This window comes from Mustela nivalis (assembly GCF_964662115.1).
Source record: "Mustela nivalis genome assembly, chromosome: 5".
NCBI lineage: Eukaryota > Metazoa > Chordata > Mammalia > Carnivora > Mustelidae > Mustela > Mustela nivalis.
This window is the reverse complement of record NC_139024.1, coordinates 116,881,581-116,901,774: the sequence shown is the minus strand read 5'-3', so window position 1 is coordinate 116,901,774 and position 20,194 is coordinate 116,881,581. Positions and strand designations below refer to the sequence as shown.

The following is a 20,194-nucleotide window of genomic DNA, read 5'->3' as shown; positions in this document are numbered from 1 at the left end:
CCCACAGCTTCTACCAATCAACGATCCCTTTCCTTGTAGGCTCAGCCCAATGCCGCCTCCCCCAGGAAGCCTCTTTTGACCACCCCAAGGGCACTGTGACCACAATGACTCTGAGAATTGGTGGCCTCAGAGCTGTGTCATTCACTTGCTGCACAGACACTGCCGTGTTGGTTCTCTAGTATCTTTATTACCCATTCCCAGGAGCACCCCTGGCTTCCCAATGCAGGGGGCAGACGTGTCCCACACCACGCCAAGCATGGTGCAGAATGGGTGGCAGGGAGCACTGGACTACGAGTGGCCTTGGCTAAGTCAATAGCCATTTGGCTGGCTCCGCTCTGGAAATCCGAGGGTCAGAGCCTTCCCCGGGGAGCCATGAATACTGAGGATGGCCTGGAACCTTCTTCCATCCTCCAGAAGACCGAGCATGTGAGCAGTCAGACCCGAGGAGGAAGCACTGCCACCCTGGGGTCCCTTGGGCCCCAGAGAGCTCCCTTAGACCCCTGGGAGCTCTGGGCTGCCGCCTCCCTGACCTTGGACTCCAATGCCAGCAGACTGCCCTCTCCTGCAGCTCCGGCAGAGGCAGGGGCGGGCAGGAGGGAGGGCTAGTGAGGGCGAGTTTCAGGCCTAAGGCCTGGCCTGCCTAAGGCCTGGCCTGGCCCGCAGCCCTCAGATGGGGTGCACAAACTGGTAGACGAGGCGCTGGGAGATGTCCGGCTTCCGGATGATGCCTTTCTTGTAATACTGGCGGATGGAACGGCTCAGCTTGTCGTAGTTCATGGCAGGCCGATTCTTGCGGATGCCCCACAGCCGGGCCACCTGGGCGGAGTCCTCGATTTTGAAGATGCCTGGGGGGTGGGGGGCAAAAGGAGGGTAAAAGATTGAAACCAACAGGTCAGACTCAAAAAGCCAAGGGGGCCAGTGTTGACTGGGAGCAAGAGCTAGACTGGGGGGCGGGGGACGGGGGCGGTGGGAGCATAAGACCTCTTCCCAAGGTTGCGGTGAGGGTCAAAGACATCTGTGCAGAGTGCGTCATGGGGACCAATAATTTGGGAAATGCTACCTGGAGTCTCCCACCTCCTGAGTGCAGGGTGAGCCTGCGTCCGTTTTTGGGTTATCAGGGGCCCTGAAGGCCTGGCCCCTGCCAGCCTCTGCTCCTGCTGTGGGGTTGGTACACCTGATCCAAAAGCCCTGCGGGGCTCTGCGTTGTGCCCACGTCTCATCTGTCAAGGTCATCCACACCCCTACCACTGCGCCCGCGCTGGCCGCCTTCTCCAGCAGTTCCTAAGCCTGAAAGACCTCTTTGCCAGTCTCAGACATTTAAGCTAGCACTGCCCTTTCTGGTAGGATCCATTCAGAGGATTTGGAGCTGGGCTGACCTGGGTTTGAGGCCTGGCTCTCCCATATTCTACCGTTAGAAGCTGTCCCCTTAGGGCACCTGGATGACTCAGTGGGTTAAAGCCTCTGCCTTAGGCTCAGGTCATGATCCCAGGGTCCTGGGATCGAGCCCCACATCGGGATCTCTGCTTAGCAGGGAGCCTGCTTCCTCCTCTCTTTCTGCCTGCTTCTCTGCCTACTTGTGATCTCTGTCTGTCAGATAAATAAATAAAATCTTTAAAAAAAAAAGAAGAAGAAGAAGAAGAAGCTGTCCCCCTTCTCCAGTTGGTGGAGGGGGCTGTAGTGACTACCATTTTTGAGTGGTGACAGAAAGAGCTTACAATGGAGCGTGAAGGAGCTACCCCTTGAGAGGAACTATTACATGGTTTACACCCCAGGTCTCCTGGGAAAAACGCAGGTCAGCATACCCCCTCCAGGAAGCCTTCCCAGATCACCCCACCCTCCCTTGATCTCCTTCCCCTGGAAGTCTATCATGGTCTATCCCTGAAGACTGGCTCACATTAAGTTTCAAATATATACTTCAAATATACAATATATTTCAAAAAATACAACATATTTCAAATATACATTTCAAATATGCAGGAACTTCTCTCTACCCACCTCTAGCCCCATTCATCCTTCCCACTCAGCCCAAGTCACTGCCCTCGTGAAGTCCTCCTGGACCACGGCACAGCTGCCCCCACCACCCTGTCACAGCCCTGCCATGCTCTGTAGGTCAGCTCCTTTCACGGCCAGCTTTCCCACAACATTGCAGGTCCCTCAAAGATGGGGTGCAGCCAAATTCTCCCTAGACCATGAGGACACTAATTCTCCATTAATGTTGCCCAGGCAAGTGTGCACAGAGGAAGTATTCAATGAGTGGTTGTTGGATGAATGGACGCAGTCCATTTTCCAGATAAGAAGACTGAGGTCCCAGTACCCCTAGCTACAGATGACAGGATGGGGACTAAAACCCAGGTTTCTTGACTCTGAGTGTTTTCCAACACTCTCTCTCACACACACACACATCTAGTCCTGTCCAATGAAGTAATATGTGGCCTTGAGCACTTGAAATCTGGCAAATCTGATTGAGATAGGCTATAAGGATAAAATACACATGAGAGTTTGAAGACTTAGAATATCTCATTAATAATTTTATATTAATTATATGTTGAAATTTTAATAATTTATAATAGCAGATTAAATAAAAGTAGTATTAAAATTAAATTCACCTATTAAAAAAGGTTTATGATGGGATTATGGGGAAGTCTAATACGGCCTATGCGGATTGCATGGGGTTTCAAGCTGGACCCCAGCCGTCTCCCCGGTGAAGCTAACAATGTGTTGCAGGCAAAGACTGTGTCCAAGTCCCAGCCTTAGTATGTCCCAGGCACCGTGAGGAGCCAGTGTCCTAAACAAGACAGGGCGCGGCCAGGAGACCGGTTCAGACGCGAAGGCACACAGCCCCCCGGGCCAGGCCCGGATTGCCCAGTGTCTGGAGTTCAGGGGCACGGTGGGGGCCATGAGGCCTCTCTGCCCAATCCCCAGCCCTCCCCTGTGTCTGGCGCCAGGAGGCCAGCAGCGCCCTTGCCCGCCCCCGCCCCACCCCCGCCCAGGGCCCGGCTCACCCTTCTCCTTGTTGAGCCACCGGATGAAACGGCCATAGCTGTGAGGCTTGAGCAGCAGCTCCTTGAGGAACTGCCACAGGTGGATGGGCTGCCCGGAGCAGGAGGAGTCCACCTCACTGTCGGTCCAGCTGTCCTCGCTGGCGGAGGCTAGGCAGCCGGGTAGGGTGACGGTGAGCGGCAGAGGCCACCTGCTTCAGATCCAGCCATCCCTCAAGCCCCGCCCCCAGACCCCGGGCCCCCTCCCCCTCTACCCTGAGGGCCCTGGCTCACCACAGTAGTGGATGGTTCCGGGAGAAGTCCTCTCTTTCATCCAGGCCGCTGCAGGGCAGGGAGAGAAGGCTGGAGACCCAGGGCCAGCTCCAAGGGTGGAGGAGGGGGCTTGGGTGGGACTGTGGGGCCATAGCAACCACCCCCTGTGGCCAGCAAACGGGCGTGGAGGCAGTGGGCTCCTGCCCCCATCACCACCTGGCTCTTGCTTGGCTAGGACTGCTCCTACACTTGCCTGCCCCTGGGCTAGGGTGGGACACTGGTCTCTGCTGGTCATATGGGTGGGTCCCATGCCCAAGGGCGGGGGCCTTGACTCTCAGCAAGCACTGCCTCTTCCAAAGCTCATAGCTCTGTCCAGGACATCCGGTGGGATGAGAGATGATTTAAACATTAAGGGGATGGCACCCAGCCATTAGAAATAGGGCGAATGTAGAGATGCTGATGCGGGAACAAAATCCAAGATACATGGAGCGCAGAACAGTGCGATACTTTGGAGCTATTTATGTTACAAAGGGGTGAAAACCTCACATGTGTGTTTGCTCGCTGTGTGCATAGACTCTCCCCAGCAAGGTGCCCAGGAAACCGTGTTTGCCTCTAAGGAGGGGGACTGGGGGTCGGGAGTGAGAGGGAAAATTACTTTTCATAGTATTATTTTTCACTATTGTCTTTTTTAAAAAATTTAATTTATTTGTTTGACAGACAGATTACAAGTAGGCAGAGAGGCAGGCAGAGAGAGAGAGAGAGAGAGGAGGAAGCAGGCTCCCTACTGAGCGGGGAGCCCGATGCGGGGCTCGATCCCAGGACCCTGGGACCATGGCCTGAGCCGAAGATAGAGGCTTTAACCCACTGAGCCACCCAGGTGCCCCCACTATTGTCTTTTTAAAGATTTTATTTATTTATTTATTTGGCAAAGAGAGAGGGAGAGAGCACGAGCTGGGGGAGTGGTAGACAGAGCAAGAGGGAGAAGCAGGCTCCCTTCTGAGCAGGGAGCCCGATGTAGGGCTCAATCCCAGGACCCTGGGATGATGACCTGAGCCAAAGGCAGACACTTAACTGATTGAGCAACCCAGGTGCCCCTCACTATGGTCTTTTTAGAAATCATGCACATGTATTACCTCACTACTTGTTTAATGAGAAACAGCACAAAATAAACACATGAACTTTAAAAAAGAAAGGGACAAAGAGGGGCCTCATAGTACCCACGGTCCCCATCAACTATGCCATCCGTATTCCCAGAATCAAACACCTGCCTTCTAACTTACCCCATGCCCTGCCCTAAGTTCTGTGGGCTTGAGCGGGGCTGGGAGCGGGTCGAGGCTGGAGAATTCGTCCAGGATCCCTGGAGGCAGTTGCCAGGGGGACTGAGATTTAGAACAGAGCCCAGACTGGGAGCAAGCAGCTGCCGCCCCAGCAGCCAATAAGCCTGGCTAGTGTTCTGGAACGACCGCCCCCACCCCCAGTCCCCCCTACTCCGTGTCCCGGACCTGGAGCTTGGGAGTCACAGCTCTCCCAGGCTATGTCCCACCTGATTTCCAGATGTCCAGGTGGGCGTGGAGCACGTCGCCACCCAGAGGAGAGCGCTGGCGGAACTGCTCCTCCGACATGGCACACAGCTCCTTGCCCCCCAGCTCCTGGAAGGCCTTGCCCACGGGCGGCAGCCGGTACTGGTGCTCCGTCCACAGGAGCCACTTCTGCACGTTGCCAGGGCTCCAGTCTACGGGGTCTGGGCAAGAGACACTCCCTCAGTTCCAAGGGCGGGCGGAGGGCATCACCTACATCTCGTGGGGTGCCCCTGGGAACTGGAAGCAGCTTGGGACCAGGACCAGAGGCTCCGGGGGTTAGAACAGGCCAGACCAGACAGGCCTGTGGAGGGGGCACCTGAGAAAAGAGGGGAGCAAGAGGGAGCAGCCAGGGCCCTAAAAACAAACTTGGCTCTGGGCAGGGTAGCCTGGGACCTCTGTACCCCCCCACCTCACCAGGACCTCAAGTCTTCCCGACCCCTCCAGGCCCTCCAAGGGGCCTTTCAGGAAGCCCCAGTCCTGGAGGGGAGACTGACATTGGTGACATTAAACCAGACACCTGAGTTTGTCTCCCAGCTGCCTCTTGCCTTCCCCAAATCCTTCAAGGAACCAGAGCCACAGCCCAAACTGTGCTGCGTTTTACAGATGAGGAAACTGAGGCACAGAGAGTACTAGCCCCTTGTCCAACACCCAGCAAGGGGCTGGGTACATAGTAGCTGCTCAGTGCGTCTACACTGAATGAATAAATGGCAGGGCATCAAGCCATCGGGGGATAGCTATAGGCCTCAGGGGCCAGGAAGAGAATCACTGGTTAGGTCCTGGACATCCCCCTGGAGAGCTGCTCTGGGCTGAGCCCTGCAGGACTCATGGGGGGAGGCTGGGCTGCTAGGCATGGTCCTAATGGGGCCTCCAAGTGCACACTCTGGTCTAAGCTGTTGCCCCAGCTAGGTGACCTGCAGGCTGGGCTACCCCCACTTAATAAACTCGTTTTCCTTCCCAGGGTCAAAGCAATTTGTTTCTGTCCCCATTGTTGAGAGGGCAGGCCCCTCCTCAGCCCAGTGTGGGAGAGGAGGCACCTTGGGAAAACGTCCAGCAGTGGGGACTGGCAGGGACATTGGGTAACTGGAAGACGACAGGGGTAGGGGAAGAGCTGCCTGGGGTGGGGGCGGGGGTACACCAGCTGGGATGGTCTGGGGGGACGCGCAAGTCCAGGATGACTCTGAGGAGGAAGGGCTGGGCCTGAGGGATGCCTGAAAGCAGCTGAGACCTCAATACTCAAAGGCCGGGACCTAGCACTCAAGGAGATGGATCAGGTCTGCCCAAAGCTGGAGGGACGGTGCAGGAGCAGGAGGCTGGAGGCCCACAGCATCAGTGCCATAACCATACTTCCCAGCCTGTGACAGGTATACAGGTGCCTGTGTTCCTAGTGCCCCTTCCTCATCAGAGCCTTCATGACGACCGGACCAGGGACACTTATCTCCGTATCTCTGATCCGTTTTCCTAGCTGTAATGTCAGCTTCCTGAAGAAGGGGGCCCTTGTGCAGTGTTCACCACTTAATCCACCCCCCCTCACTGTGCTAGAACAGGGCCTGGCATGTTAAGAAACTACTGTTTATCGAGCATCTACTGTGTGCAAGGTGCCATCCTAGGACCTGGGGATGTAGCCATGAACACAACAAAGGAAAATCCCTGCCCTTAGGGTGTGTACATTTCAGTGGGGGAGACAGACAGCAAATATGGTCAATCAATAAAATACGCAGGGTATCAGTACATGCAACAGGAGAGAGAAAGCAGGGAGGAGGAATCAGGTGGTGTATGGACAGTAAATTCAATAGATGTGTCAGGAAAATCCTCCTCAAAACAGTGCCATTGAGTCTAGATCTGAAGGAGGCAAGGGTGAGCCAAGTAAGTATTTGGGGGAAGAGCGTTTTAGATTGAGAGACCAGAAGATGCAAAGGTCCTGAGGTATGAGTGTCGTGGGAGCAGTGAAGAGCCGGTGTGGCTGGAGCTGAGTAAATGAGGAGAACGTGGAGAGGAGTCCAGGAGGAGGTGGTGGGCCGGATGGTGTAGAGCTCAGGTTCAGTGCCCCCGGTAGTTGGGGCACAGAGAGGGTCAGAACCTCCCCCAGGCACCCAGCTGCTATAGGCTATGGGCCACCCGTAGGTACAGAATCACCAGCACCACTGGGGCTGCTGAGGCTGGGCGGGGGGAGGTGGTGGTGGCCAGAGCGCCACAGACAGTACCCTTGCCAAACTCCCCACCCTCGTGACCTCCACCCAGCTTGTGCCCAACCTCCCAGAGGCGGCCCCGCGGGAGGCCTCACCGGCAGCAATGTTGAGCAGCTTGCAGGCAGTCTCGATGTCCTTGAGCACCTCACCCACCACCATGGACTGCACCTGCTCCAGGGAGTGCTCCTCCAGCGTCAGCCCCCCTGGTGCCAAGTCCAGGCTGCCCCCAGCAGCTTGGCTGTCGATGACTGGGCACTGCTCAGGCTCCTCGGACGGCTCCTCCCGCGCGCTGGCCCCGGGACCCTTGGCAGCCCAGCCGCTGTCCTCAGAGTACAGCATGTCAAAGTAGGAGAGGTAGAAGGCGGACAGGCCCTGCTCAGGTGTGGCCGGCGGGCTGGGGCTCCAGTCCCGTCTCTCGGGCCCCGCCACCTCTGCGGCTGCCTTTTCCAGGCCTGTCCGCAGCACAGTGTCGGGGGGCAGCAGGAGGCGGCTGGGGGACACGCTGCTCAGGCCGGGACTGGCGCTGCCCATGCCGCTGTCGCTTGGGCCGGTGGCTGTGTCTGCGGAAAGAAGAGAGGATGGGGACTCAGGCTCTGGCTGCTTCCCCATCCCCCCTGGGGGCCACTAAGCTGGTTACGGGGATGAGGGGCTCAGTGGGCAGTGGCTGGGCCTGGGAGAGAGCTGGGGCTTCCGGGTCACTGGGCAGTTAGGACAGGGCTGGGCAGATAGGCTTCTGGCTGAGAAAGACAGTGAGGTATAAACGCACAGCTCCCTCACTCCCCAAGGAAACCAGGGTGGCTGAAAGCAGATCTTTACCCACGTGGCACTCTTAAAACAACCTTCTGAGGTTCTTGACCTCACTGAAGCCTCACCATTGAAGGCATGAGTGGCCCCATTTGGTAGGTGAGCAAACTGAGGCCTGGACAAGGAGTCTTTAATGTCTGGGCCTCTGTCCCTGGACCAGCCCATGCCCAGAGCCCAGTCCACTGCCTTGGAGAGAAAGTTCCTTCTAAGATCTAACCTCAATCTTTCCTGCTATAGCAGAGCTTGTTTTCTTTTATTCTTCCCTTAAGGAGGGTGGGGAAGGGAGAAAGTCACCATCACCTTCACCTTTAGGTGAAGGAAGGAAGAAAGGAGCAAGTGAGGGGTGTGATGGGGTAGAATCCCCTCACAAGTCAGGGAGGAAGAACCCCCCCTTCCCCTCCCACAGGGCCATCTGGGGGGTGTGGATAAATTTCCAGCTGAACACCACTGAGATTGGGACCAAAGACCCCCACACCCACTCAGGACTGGGTTTCTGGTCCCCATCCTACCTCACTCTCCCCAGAGATGCTGCCCCAGCCCCTCCTAGCTCCCAAGGCTCTCTCATTTGCTCTTGCCCAGCACAGAGATAGGGGTGGTGGGGAGGGGGTTTGCTGGTGTGGGAACAGAGCAGTGGGGGTGGGGAGGATGGACGAGATCAGGGGCTGGTGAGAAGACCCATGCTCTGGTTCCCCAGTGAGGAAGGCCCCCAGCGACTCACACATTGCTTCCTTCTACTGCCCCAAGGCCCCCCAGGGGTGTACCCCTGGTCTCAACACATAGCTAGAGGCTTCTTTTCCCATCAGTCATGCAGTCTGCTTTGCCTCTAGGCCCTTTGTCTCTGAACCCCATATTGGAGCTGGCAGCTTGGGGAAGTCAGATGTACATACACCAAGACAGCCAGGTTTCTGGGCTGTTCCTGTGATCTGTGCGAATAAGTCCCTGTGGAAGATTATCAACATATATGTGCCCTCAGTAAAATCAGCACGGACAAAAGGAACAGAAAAACACACTAAGGCCAAATTAACGTGTGTTCGTGTTCGGAAAGCAGTGTTTCTCACAGTGGGGTGCCTGGACCAGCAGCGACAGCACCCCCTGGGAACTTGGCAAAAATGCAGATTCTCAGGCTTGCCCCAGAGCTGAATCAGAAGCTGGGGGAAGCCCAGCAGTGCATTTCAACAGGCCTTGGGGGGTGATTCTATATTTGTTCACATTTGAGAATTGCTGCTTTAAAGACCTCTGGCCAGTAAGAGGAAGAGGCTTTAGTCAAAGGACTGGTAAGCTCTCCTGGAGGCATTTCTTGTGCCATGCTGGGACTGGGAGGAAGTCTCCCGGCCCATCGTGAGTCACACTGTGGGATTGACCTGCTTAGCCTTGGTGTTCATTTGCCCTAAAGAGCCCAGTTGGGAAACACTTCTGGCATCTCTAGGGCTGCTGTTAGCCCATTCCACACCTTCAAATATCTCAGCACAGGGTGACCTTTCTCTCTGGATAGCAGTTGGGTGACTGGAGCCCAAGTGGGATTTCAACTCCCTCTTCTCCCCTCCCTTGTGCAGTGCTCAACCTTCCCAACTGTACATGGCAGCCGTGTAGTTTCCTGTGGCAGAGAGAGTGCCAGCAAGAGAGAAGGGTGTTTCCTTTGATTTTGATTCTCCCTTTCAAGTGTTCCTTTAAGTGACAAGGAAGGAAAGGTCAGGGTGGGGTGGGGTGAGCAGGGAAGGAGGGGGACTGGGGTTGTGGGGGACAGAGGGCAGGCCTGGAATCATTTCAAGGCCTTCTGTGCAAACACACATGTGTGCTGTGGGCCCAACATTATTTATCTAGGCAGCGCCCACAGCCCGCTCTGCTCCTGGGTCCCCAACCCGGCCTGCGCCCACGCCCTACCCCCTAGGAGGCCCCACCCCTGGAGAGCCCCTCTCAGACCCCCACCCCTCCCTCATCACCCCTACCTGCCTCCCGCCCCATCCATGTCCCCAGAGCTCCCATGCCTGCCACGTTAGGACAGTCTCTGCCAGCACCCTGGGCCATATGCCAGGAAGACGGGAGCTTTTCCAAGAAGCAGGAGAACACGCTTCTCTCATGGCCCTCCTGTTTGCTTGGCTGCAGCCACAGGTAGGATGGGAGGCAGCTGCTGGGTTTCGGGGCACCATGGCCTGAGGGGTCAGTGAGGATGAATGGGCAGGGCGGGTGGCAGCATTCACTCAGTAAGGACATGATGACATGGCCCTGACATGTTGAGTGAGCGCCCTTGTATCCATCCCTCCCTGGAGAGAGGCAGCCTGGGCCCTATTCTCATTCCTAGTCTGTGGATAGGAAAGTGAAGGTGCACAGACCTAAGGGATTTGCATCCAGGTCTCGGGACTCCCGGCCCAGGGCTCCTTCATGGCAGAGAATTCCCACTTCCTCCCCACCCCACATTCCAGCTCCCCCCTCACCTTTCACCTGCTCCCAACCAAGGCTTGGTCCCAGCTCCCAACACTTCCCTGGTGAAAAATAAGTTGAAAATTAACCATGTGGTGGGAGGAAAGATCTGACTGTCCACAACTGGGGAGGTGGTGGGAAAAGCTCTGACCCCAGCAGCCCAGATCTGGGGGGACCTTGGTTTTTTGGTCAGGGAGCTGGGGGTTTGGGTGCCCAGCCTACCACACTCTCTCCTCCAGGCTCCGGGGCCAGACTCAGGAGGGCACCGCCTATGCCCTGAGTACTCATGCCCATTATCCCCTTCACTGCCCATAGCCCTGAGGGACAAGGGCTCGAGAGCCCCAGGTTATAGATGAGGACAGTGAGGCTCAGAGATCTTAGGCAGCTTGCTTGAAGTCCCCAGCTGGCCCCATGCAGGCTCTGCTCATTGTGCCACATTCCTTCTGAGGGTTTTGCTCTGGCTGGTCCATTTTCCCAGAGTCCTGCCCTCTTTCTGATTGGGTCACTTGATCTTCCATTCCTACCTCCCCTTGGCTCAATCCACCCCACTGTCAAGCTCATTTTCCTTCAACGTTCCTCACTGGGCACCCCTGTGCTCAAGAAACTTCCATGGCTCCCCTGGCCAGCCTTGCACCATTCTAGTGACAGGTACCTACCTCTGAGCCAACCTCCTACCCAGTCCAGATTATCAGAGTTGAAAGGGACCATACATTATGTGATCGTTTTGTAGATCACATATGGGGAAGGGATACTTTTGTTGGTAAGAGGCAGGGTCTGGACCAGAACCAGGGATTGATCAACATGGTGACCATATCCAGGTTCTAATGACAATGACATTTCTCCCCTGGTTCCCTCTCTCCTGTACTGTGGGCACAACATGGCTATTTTCTCTTGTGCTGCCATCCCCCTGCCCAAAATGCCCCTTCCCTCTCATCACAACTCAGCGCAAAGGCCTCCTCTCCCAGGAAGCCCCCCGCAACAGGTTCCTCCTCTGACTTCCCAGCTCTCCCCAACTGCACCATGCAATTCAGCCATGATTATGTTCTCAGGTGATTATTCGCCCAAGAAGACACGCACACATGTGCATTGGGAAAAACGACACTCAGAGAGTGGCAAGGACGTGCCCACGATCACAGCAGAGCTAGGACCAAATTGGGGGCCTGCTGACCCTCAGGGTATGGCTCCATAGGACTAGGGTCCTGGGACAAACCCTGTGTTTGATCCACATCCTTAGGAGGGCAGGCCCGGCCCTCCTACCAGCCTCTGCCAGGCCCGAGGTAATGTCCGTCTCCTGAGTGATGCCTTCAGCTCCCAAACCTCGAGCTGATCTTTTCTGGATTAAACCACATGTCTGGATTAAGGCTCAGCATGTCCTGGCTCCCTTCTGCCCCAGAGGCTCTGGCTCAGACTCCAGACAAAGAAAGTTTGGTAACAGCTGGTGGAGGCTGAGGCCCAGATTCAGGGGGCAGTGGCCAGAGGGATTAGCCCCTTCTCTCAGCACTTCCCACTCCCTCAGGAAGACGGATCAAGGAGAGAGGCCAGAGGGACCCAGAGTTAGAGATTTGTAGCAGCTGTCTCCTGCCACTGTCCGGTCCGTGGTTTGCGTCTCCTCTGCCCGAGACCGTCTCCCACACCCTGCTCCATCTAGGCTCCTAGATCTCACCCCGGCTAGGGACTGTGGGTGGGACAAATGTTCTTGAACCCCTACCTCAATCCTGAGACCCGACTTCTGGCTACCCAGAGTCCAGGACCCTGGCTGCAGAGCCCAGTGAGGGAGCATCAAGGAGAGTGGGAGGGGCAGGGGGGTGACCAGTGCCTGCCACTGAGCTGAGGTGGCCTTTCTCCACTGGGGGGAGCAGACCCACTCAGGCTTCCCCACTGCGGCCCACTGTCCTGACCGTCAGTCCCTCTCTCCTTCCAGGCAAGGGCCTCCTTTAACGGGAGAGCCAGGGGACTCTGGGGGATGTGACTAGGGCCTGGCCAGAAGCTATGCAGAGTGGGCCGGGGCACGCAGACCAGCCCCCCCAGTTGGCTGGTCAGCACCTTGGAGAGAAGCCGGGACTGCCCAGGGCGCAGGGAGTCCGCAGCCAGTGCCCACAACCGGCCTGAGCAACGTGATTGGATTCTCTGAACCTTCGCTGAGTCTGGACCCAGCCTCTCCCCTCTACCTTCTCACTCTTCTGCTCCTCCTCCTATCCCTCACACTCCTCCCTCCACAGAACCCCATCTCCCTTGCCCTTTGAAATTACTCTTCAAACAAGTTGGGCCCAAGAAAAGAACCCAACCTCCTCCTTACTGACCACCCCACTGTTCAGAGTCCTCCCTCTCTGCATGGGACAGGCTTCCTTCCTACCCAGGAAGGTGTCCCAGGCTTGCCATCTTCGGGCAGCCCCAGCTTTCCTCCAGCACACCGTTGTGCCCCTCCCCACGCACCTGCTGCCCCTGGGGTCTCCAATGGTAGGAAGAAGGGAGGTGGGTCCCTGGGGGCGGCCACGGGGAGAGCTTGCCTATCTTGGGCTGGGCGTGAGAGCAGGGGAGGCAGGTTTCTTCTAGGCTTCCTGGCTTTCTCCCACCTCCTCAGATCCCAGACTCGTGCAAGCCACAGACCTCACTTTCCCAGGAGCCCTCCTTTCTGGAAGGCTGAGGAGCCAGTCAGTGGGCCCAGGAGGTGTGTGTGGAGAATTGGGGTTGGGGGTGAGGCTCCAGGAATCAGGGACCACTGGTATCCAGACACACAGCCTCACTGATATCGCTTGTGACCCTTTCTGAGACCCTTTCTGTAAGCTGCTTTGTGGGGCTCTCACAGCCACACTGTGGGGCAGTCACTATCTCTCCCACCTGACAGACATGGGCGCCGTGGTGACTGAGCACTTCTCTCTTTGCACTTGGTGCTGGGACTTGGCAGCTCCCAGCCCCGAGGGTCTCCCCAATTGCCCACACCTGTCACTTCTGCTGAGGCCACCCACTGACCCAGTCCCTTAGAAAGCAGCTCTGGGTGGCATGGAGGGCTGCAGCCTGGAGGGGCAGGAACCCAGCTCAGCCCCAAGCTCTCCCCTGCATTTGAGTTTGCTCGTAAGGGGGAGGGGGTGTGGCCTCAGCATCTGGAGATGCGGTCCTGTCAGGCTCTGTTCATGCTGTGTGTGAGGCCCTGGGCAGTGCCTGGGGCCCTCTTCAGTTCTCCGAAGCAGGGGAGTCATCGTTCAGGGCTTTTCTAACCCAGATACTGTCCAGATTCTATGATCCTATGCCTGGATCTTGCCCCTCGGCTCGGCTTGGCTTGGCTTGGAAGGAAGATGGTGGAGAAACAGAGGTGGCCCCCCATTCGTGGCAGACATTTGGGCAGAATAAGGGTATGGCTGTGCCGCCCCCCCCCCACATCCTCCCTCCTCTGAGAGACTCGGCCCCGCCTTCCGATCAGGCTGTCTCAGAGATCACCGGCCAGGTGGGGTCTCACCCTAGTAGCATCCCCTGCCCACTTCATGCAGCCACCCGAGACCCCAGCCCAGACAAGTCCAGGGCTTGGAGTCACCGATGCTGGGGTGGTCGGTCAGGCCACAGCCCCAGTTTCCAGCCAGGTCAAGTTCAAATCTTGCTTGACTTTCAGGGCTTTACAGAAACTGCAAATCACTTCTCCATTCAACCCCTCATCGAGCACATGCCTGGTATAAATAAAGTTCATGTCCCAGCACCCCTTCAAGCTCCTTTGCCCTCACTCAGGGTCCCCAAGCTCCTGCCTCGGCTGGGCAGCCCTAGCCAGCTGGGTCGCCGGAGGTGTGAGAACACAGGGTTGCACCCGGCTTCTGCCATGGCACTGTGGTTCATCCTCGCAGCCTTCTTGGTGACACGGGGACTCAAAGACGACTGTGTCTCTGGGGTTTGGCAGGACAGACTTTGTAATCTCCCAGAGGTGTGTGAACACATTTGTTCCCCTCCTCTCTCATCTCATGTGCCTCGGCAGCTGCCCCCAGGCCAGGCACAGCACTGGAAAGGCAGCTTTCGGGTTGGGAAATCCATAAAATCTTGACAGGGTTGAGGGAGAAAATGTGCCTTCAGCCCTAATCACAGGGCCAGGGAGCACACCTTGGGCCTTGGAAGGCGGGGTTCAGGACAAAGGGAAAGCACTCCAACATTGCAGAAAACAATCAAAGTCCAGAATGAGCTGCTGAGAGGTTAAGAACAGACATTGCTTCAAAAAGAGGTTTAAGGGCGCCTGGGTGGCTCAGTTGGTTAAGTGTCTGCCTTCGGCTTGGGTCATGATCCTGGAGTCCCAGGATGGAGCCCTGCATCAGGATCCCTGCTCAGCAGGGAGTCTGCTTCTCCCTTTGACCCTCCCCCCATCATGCTCTCTCTCTCTCAAGTAAATAAATAAAAATCTTAAAAAATAAGAAGGGGGTTTAAATGGGTGGGGAATTAGGGGGTTATTGGGGCCCACCCCCATCTGTGGGTGTCAGCAGGGACACATTGTCCTCCTGTCCTAGAGCCTGAGAAGGGGATGTGGGAGTCCAAGGTGGGAAGATCTTGCTGCCCAAGAGCAGAGAGACTCAGGGCCCCACCCATGTCACTAGTCCCAGGTGCTGAGACCCTAAATGGGCAGTCACCTCCAGTCCCCTCTCCTGAACTCCAGAGCTGGAGGGAGAAGGCAGGGCTCCCCAGTTCTGGTGGCAGCAGAGAGACCTCACTGTCCCTCGCTAAGGTCCTGGGTAGGCTCTGGTCTGTCTGGTTCCCAGCAGTCACGCTCAGGTCCCTGGCAGGGGAGGAGAGGTCAGGAGGGATAAGGAGACTCACCCCCCCACCCCCCCCACCCCGCCCCGGCCCGTCTGGAGGCCCCACCCAGCTGCTGAAAGGTGGGAGAGGAGAATCTGGCAGGGGGCACCTCCTGAGCAGGGAGCATGCAAACGAGGCAAGGGAAGGAGCCCAGCATTAAATGTCAGGAAGAGCCCAGGGCAACTCGGCTTGTGCAAAGTTTGCTTTGGGAAGAGTTGTTCTACCTGACAGGCTGCTCACTTGGCTGGGGGTACAGGGTGGGGCGAAGAACGGGATGGGGACAGTGGGGGCAGGGTGAGGGTCCCAGATCAGTTTTGAACCCCATCTCCTTGCTCAGGGACTGGTGTAAGTGACTTGGCTTCCTTGGAGACTCAGTGACCCTGCCTATTAAATGGGCTGTCAAGAGCTTGCTTTAAGAGGTTATGAAGATTAAGGGCAAAGTGGATGAAAATTCCTTGTGAACTGAGATGGGCTGAACATTCAGGAAGGGGGCACCTGAAAGCAGGTGAGGGGATGGGGCGGGAAGAGGGGAGGGAAAGGTAGTGGGGTGAGGAATGAGGGGAACAAATGGAGAAGGTGATGGCAAGTGGAGTCTGGGGAAGAGTGGAGGTTGGCCAGAAAGGGCAGCCCTCTGGGCCTTACCTGAGGTCATCCTGCTCTCTAGCCCAGTCCAGGGCAGCTGTGGGCCTCACTCATCCTTCCCTGGCCTCTAGGAGGAGCCAGAGCCAGGAGATAGTCTAGGGGACAAGGCTGGGAAAATACCCGTCTTAGAGCGCTGGCAAATCCAGCAGGCTGTCCTGCCTCCACCAACTCCTACACAGCCTGCAAAACCCTTATCTAAACTTCTCATTACAGCTACAAGTACGGGGAGGAGAAATGACTAGCCCAAGGTCATCCATGGTGGGCCTTAAACCCATCCCTTCTTGCCCCCTCCACCAGAGTGTCTTTTTTCCTAGATCCGTCTGAAATGATATCCCCAGGTTACACTCAAGCTGCACCATGTCATTTAAGCACAAAATGTGGATCGAACTCTTTCAGGGCTGTAACTTTACATCTGCAATGTCCTCAGCGGTAAAAAGTGGCTTCTCCTATTTTGTTCTTCTTTCTTTTCTTTTCTTTTCTTTTTTTTAAAGATTTTATTTATTTGAGAGAGAGAGAACACGAGCAGGGGGAGGAGCAGAGGGAGAAGCAGACTCCCCGCTGAGCAGGGAGTCTGATGCTGGGCTTTATTGAAGGACATCAGGATCATGACTTGAGCTGAAGGCAGATGCTTAACCACTGAGCCACCCAGGCATCCCTTCCTGGTTTTTTTCTACTTATTGCCAGCATCGAAATTTCAGATCATCAGTTGAGCACCTACTGAGTACCTACCCTATCCCCACAGGCTTGATGGACAGAGGAGCTCCATCTCATTCAGAGAGGCTTTGTGGCAATCAAAATGCCACAAAGTGACATCACACTGTATATTTTATATAGTTACCTATATTTATATAATTATATCTTATCACACATTATCATTACAATCAGTATTTTAAGTCACTGGACACAAGTCTAGCAGGGACTGAGTTCTCACCTCTGGGTAACCCCCATGATGCCTGGAGCAGAGGAAATGACTGTCATTTCTCAAAGGAGAGGGTGGCTTCTACGTCCCTCCCCCACCGCGCCCCCTGCCCCTGAGCATCTCCTCCACACTTCAGCCACTTCAAGTGGGCACTGAGGTTGTCTTTCTCCCCACATTTCTGTGAGTCGGGGGTGATGAGACCCTGCGCCAGGAGTCCTTGGCTCCGGCGCCACCCCCAGCTGGGCTGGGCCGTCTCCTGCCCATCCCATCCGCCAGCTGAGGCCAGGGGCAGCCTGATGCCTGTTTGCTTTGTTACTCAGCAGAGCAGCTGGTACTGGGGAGATGCGGCTTTATTGGGGGTTGCTGTGAAGCTGTTTATTGGGGAGGTGGGGGCAGGAAATGAGGCCTGGTCCCAGCCTTGGCCAAGGAAAAGGAGAAAGGCCATTGCTGTCATACAGGGGACAGGCCCCTTGGGACCTGTGGCCTGGGTATGGGCTGCTAGGTGGGTGAGGAGATCCAGGGCTTGCTCAGTGGCCCTGCCCACTCCCCAACACACACCCCCAGATAGATGCCTGTGCACGTGTTAGCGCACACCCCCACCAACACACACCCCTTGTCCAGCCTCAGGGGAGCCCCCAAACATCCAGACCCTTCAGCCTTCCACCCTGTCATCACCACCAGCGCCGCCCTCTCTCCCCACAAGATACATCTGGTGAATCTGACAAAGGAGCATCTTCAAGGGCATCCCATTTCTTTCCTAGTGCACCCAGACTGGGGCTCCCAGGCCGTTAGCTCCCCTGGGTGCTTGAACCTGGGTGCTTTGCCTGGCAGCCCAGACCACCAGGGTCCTAGACCCATCACATCATTGCCCTGCCCCAACCCCTGGGCTCTGGGCCTGGCCCCCCTGCTCCAACTTAGAGCCTAGCCCGGAGTCTCGGGGCTTCAGCAAGCCCCTGCCCACTATGGCCAGGCCCCTGGTAGACCCTTCCCCTCGCAGAGCAGCAGCGGCCGGCAGAGCAGAAAGGTTGCCTGTGTTTTACTAGCCAAGCAGAACTGGCCATGTCGTGGGGGCCGAGGCTCTGCCCCTGGAGAACGGCCTCCCTTCCGGCTGTTCAGACTGGGCTCAAGGTATGGCCTTGGGGGCTCCCACGGGCTCATGGGTCCACCCAGGGAGGCAGATGGACTGCCTGTGCAGGGGCTGGGGCTTCTGAGGGTGAGGGACCTGGATTATAGGACCAACAATACCCAGGGATCACTTCTGAGCTCGCAGTCCATGCCAAGTCCTGCCCCCTGTCACCCACCTCTCCACAGCTGGGAGGGACAAGCCCCCACACCCAGGCGCTCTGGGTTCCCATCAGACTCACCTGTTAGCTGCTTCGTGCCCGGGGAGTCGTCCGCGGCAGCACCCACCTCGGGGGGCCAGGAGGAGGTGTCGGTAGTGCGGGCCACTGCTGGGTCTCAGCCAGGCATCTGGGGGAACCAGTGGGGCCAAAGACCAGAGGGGCTGGGGGCAGAGGTGGATACTTGGGTGGGCTGCTGGGGGCCTGGCTCCCTCTGAGATCTTGGGGCCCTGTGCCCCGTAGGGAGTCCTCTGCCCCCAGCCCAGGACCACCTGTTGGCACGGTGGCAAGACCTAGCCCAAGGGGCTTACATGGAGGCTGTGGTGGGCTCAGGGGGCCAGGTCTGCAGGGCGGTGTGGACACGAACACAGTGCAGGAATGTGCTGGGAGGAAGTCAAGCAGCCGTGAGATGAAGAGTTGGCCAGGCCTGATTTCCCATTATAAGTAATCCTTCCTTATTTACCTGAACAAATACGCTCCCTGCTTACCTCAGACCACAGGCGGGCTCCTGGTTAACCCTTGCAGGCCTCCCTCTTCTCAATGGGGGATCCACCTGCTGGCAGCTAGAAAACCCATTCATTCATTCACTCATTCATTTATTCATTCACTTACCCATGTTTGTTAGCTGATGCATAGCTACCAAGTTTACACGCCAAGTATGTGCAAGGCACAGAGGATACATCTAGAGGGACATGGGACGGGACACTAGAAGGGAGGAGCCACGACTAGGGAACAGACGAGCCAGCTCAGCGGAAAGTCAGAGCCACCATCAGTGGAGGGCTGTGGAAGCACCCAGCAAGGCAAGTCAGAGAGGGCTTCTTGGAGGAGGTACTGTCTGGGATGGAGGGAACTTCAGAGAACCCTGTGGGAAAGGACTGAGGGGCCCTTGCTCTCTGTGATGGGTGCAGGCCCATGATGCCCTGGTGCTCAGGAAGGATTGGTAGCTCACTCTCCCAGACCCAGAGCGGGGGCCGGCCAGCAGCAGCTCGCCCTCCAACAACAGTCCCTGACGGCTGGAGGCCATGAGGTACCCATGCTTGGCTCCTCCACCTCCATGAGGCCCAGGAGGACCACATAGCCAAGCTCTTGTCTTCCTCTCTGTCCTGCCAGGCCGGCTGAGGGATGTCCCTGGAGGGCAGGGGTTGGCTCTTCCTTTCTCTGGATCCCCTCAGAAAGGCACCAAACCGCTGTTCCCCCGGTTCTGTCAGATGAGATACTGTTCATTGCTGTCTTCTGACGTCGAGGAGCCTGTGGCTGCCCAGACTGAGAGCATTCTAGGGCTGCGGGAAGATTCTAGGCTCTTCAGCACTCACCGCCTCACCTTAATGCCCGCTGGACTCTTCACGCCGGAGAGCCCTATGCTTGGCTGGTGTCACCCGGCACCAAGGCAAGGATGCATTTCCACAGTCATTCCCCAGAAAAAGTAGGATGGGCTGGAGATCATACAAAGTCCCCAAATGGCCACAACCCCAGACCTCAGAAAGACTCCTGATGGCCCAGGCGGGACCTCCTCCAGAATGCCTTTCCATATCCCACTCCCCTGCCCGGCAGGCAGACTTCTTCTCCAGTCTCGCAGAATCCTGTGCGCTTCTCAGCACTGTGATGCAGGGGTAATAACATCCCTGCCTCGTAGGAAGAAGCTTCTAGGTGCCGGGCACTGTTGGACGCTCAGGAGATAAGGTATTAATCACACTGTAAGTACTATAACATGGATAGGTACAAGGAGTACCCCCCCCAAATGCTTTTTCGATGGACCAGGGTGTCAGAAATAGATAGTTACTCCCAATGGCTATTCTCCTGATTTCCTCAGTAAACAAGCCCCTAATTTTTAACTGGGGACTTGGCTACCTGGAACGAAGGCTATCCAGACTCCTTTGCAGCCAGACTGTGAGACCAAGTAGAAGTGTCTTGTGTCAGTTTCTTTTCTTTTCTTTTTAAAGATTTTATTTATTTATTTGACAGAGAGAGATCACAAGTAGGCAGAGAGGCAGACAGACAGAGAGAGGAGGAAGCAGGCTCCCTGCTGAGCAGAGAGCCCGAAACAGGGCTCGATCCCAGGATCCTGAGACCATGACCTGAGCTGAAGGCGGAGGCTTTAACCCACTGAGCCAACGAGGCGCCCCTTGTGTCAGTTTCTAATAGTATTTCTTAAACTGGCTTGTGCCATTTGCCCCCTTTTTCTTGATTCTTCCTCCATCATGCTGCCTGGAATGCAGCTGTGATGGCTAGAATTCTGATTGCCATATTGGACCGTGAGGATAATCTGGTGGATCACTGAGCTGCAAGGATC

General features: G+C 56.5%; 1 protein-coding gene across 4 annotated transcripts; it reads right to left on the bottom strand.

Moving 5' to 3' along the window:
- Window positions 1–167: 167 nt before the first annotated feature.
- Window positions 168–18,346, bottom strand: SPDEF (SAM pointed domain containing ETS transcription factor). 4 transcript variants are annotated; one of them, XM_082730162.1, is made up of 7 exons: window positions 18,216–18,321; window positions 17,929–18,034; window positions 7,113–7,577; window positions 4,795–4,992; window positions 3,273–3,320; window positions 3,003–3,149; window positions 168–845 (listed from the first exon to the last, which is right to left on the bottom strand). In XM_082730162.1, the coding sequence occupies exons 3-7, from the start codon at window positions 7,546–7,548 to the stop codon at window positions 667–669; spliced, it is 1,008 nt and encodes a 335-aa protein (XP_082586288.1). In that variant the 5' UTR covers window positions 7,549–7,577; window positions 17,929–18,034; window positions 18,216–18,321; the 3' UTR covers window positions 168–666. The 4 variants fall into 4 exon arrangements, with proteins under 4 accessions (XP_082586288.1, XP_082586286.1, XP_082586287.1 ...); XM_082730160.1 differs by adding an exon at window positions 10,254–10,301 and having other exon boundaries at window positions 17,929–18,319; XM_082730161.1 differs by having other exon boundaries at window positions 17,929–18,068; window positions 18,216–18,319.
- Window positions 18,347–20,194: the final 1,848 nt, after the last annotated feature.

Bases quoted from the DNA above. Each gene is read 5' to 3' on its own strand.
- SPDEF (XM_082730159.1), bottom strand. From the start codon at position 7,548: ATGGGCAGCGCCAGTCCCGGCCTGAGCAGCGTGTCCCCCAGCCGCCTC. The intron at 3,321-4,794 runs GTGGGACATAGC...CCTGCCCTGCAG, and splicing joins CCTGGACATCTGGAAATCAG to CGGCCTGGATGAAAGAGAGG. The intron at 3,150-3,272 runs GTGAGCCAGGGC...CCGGCTGCCTAG, and splicing joins CGGAACCATCCACTACTGTG to CCTCCGCCAGCGAGGACAGC.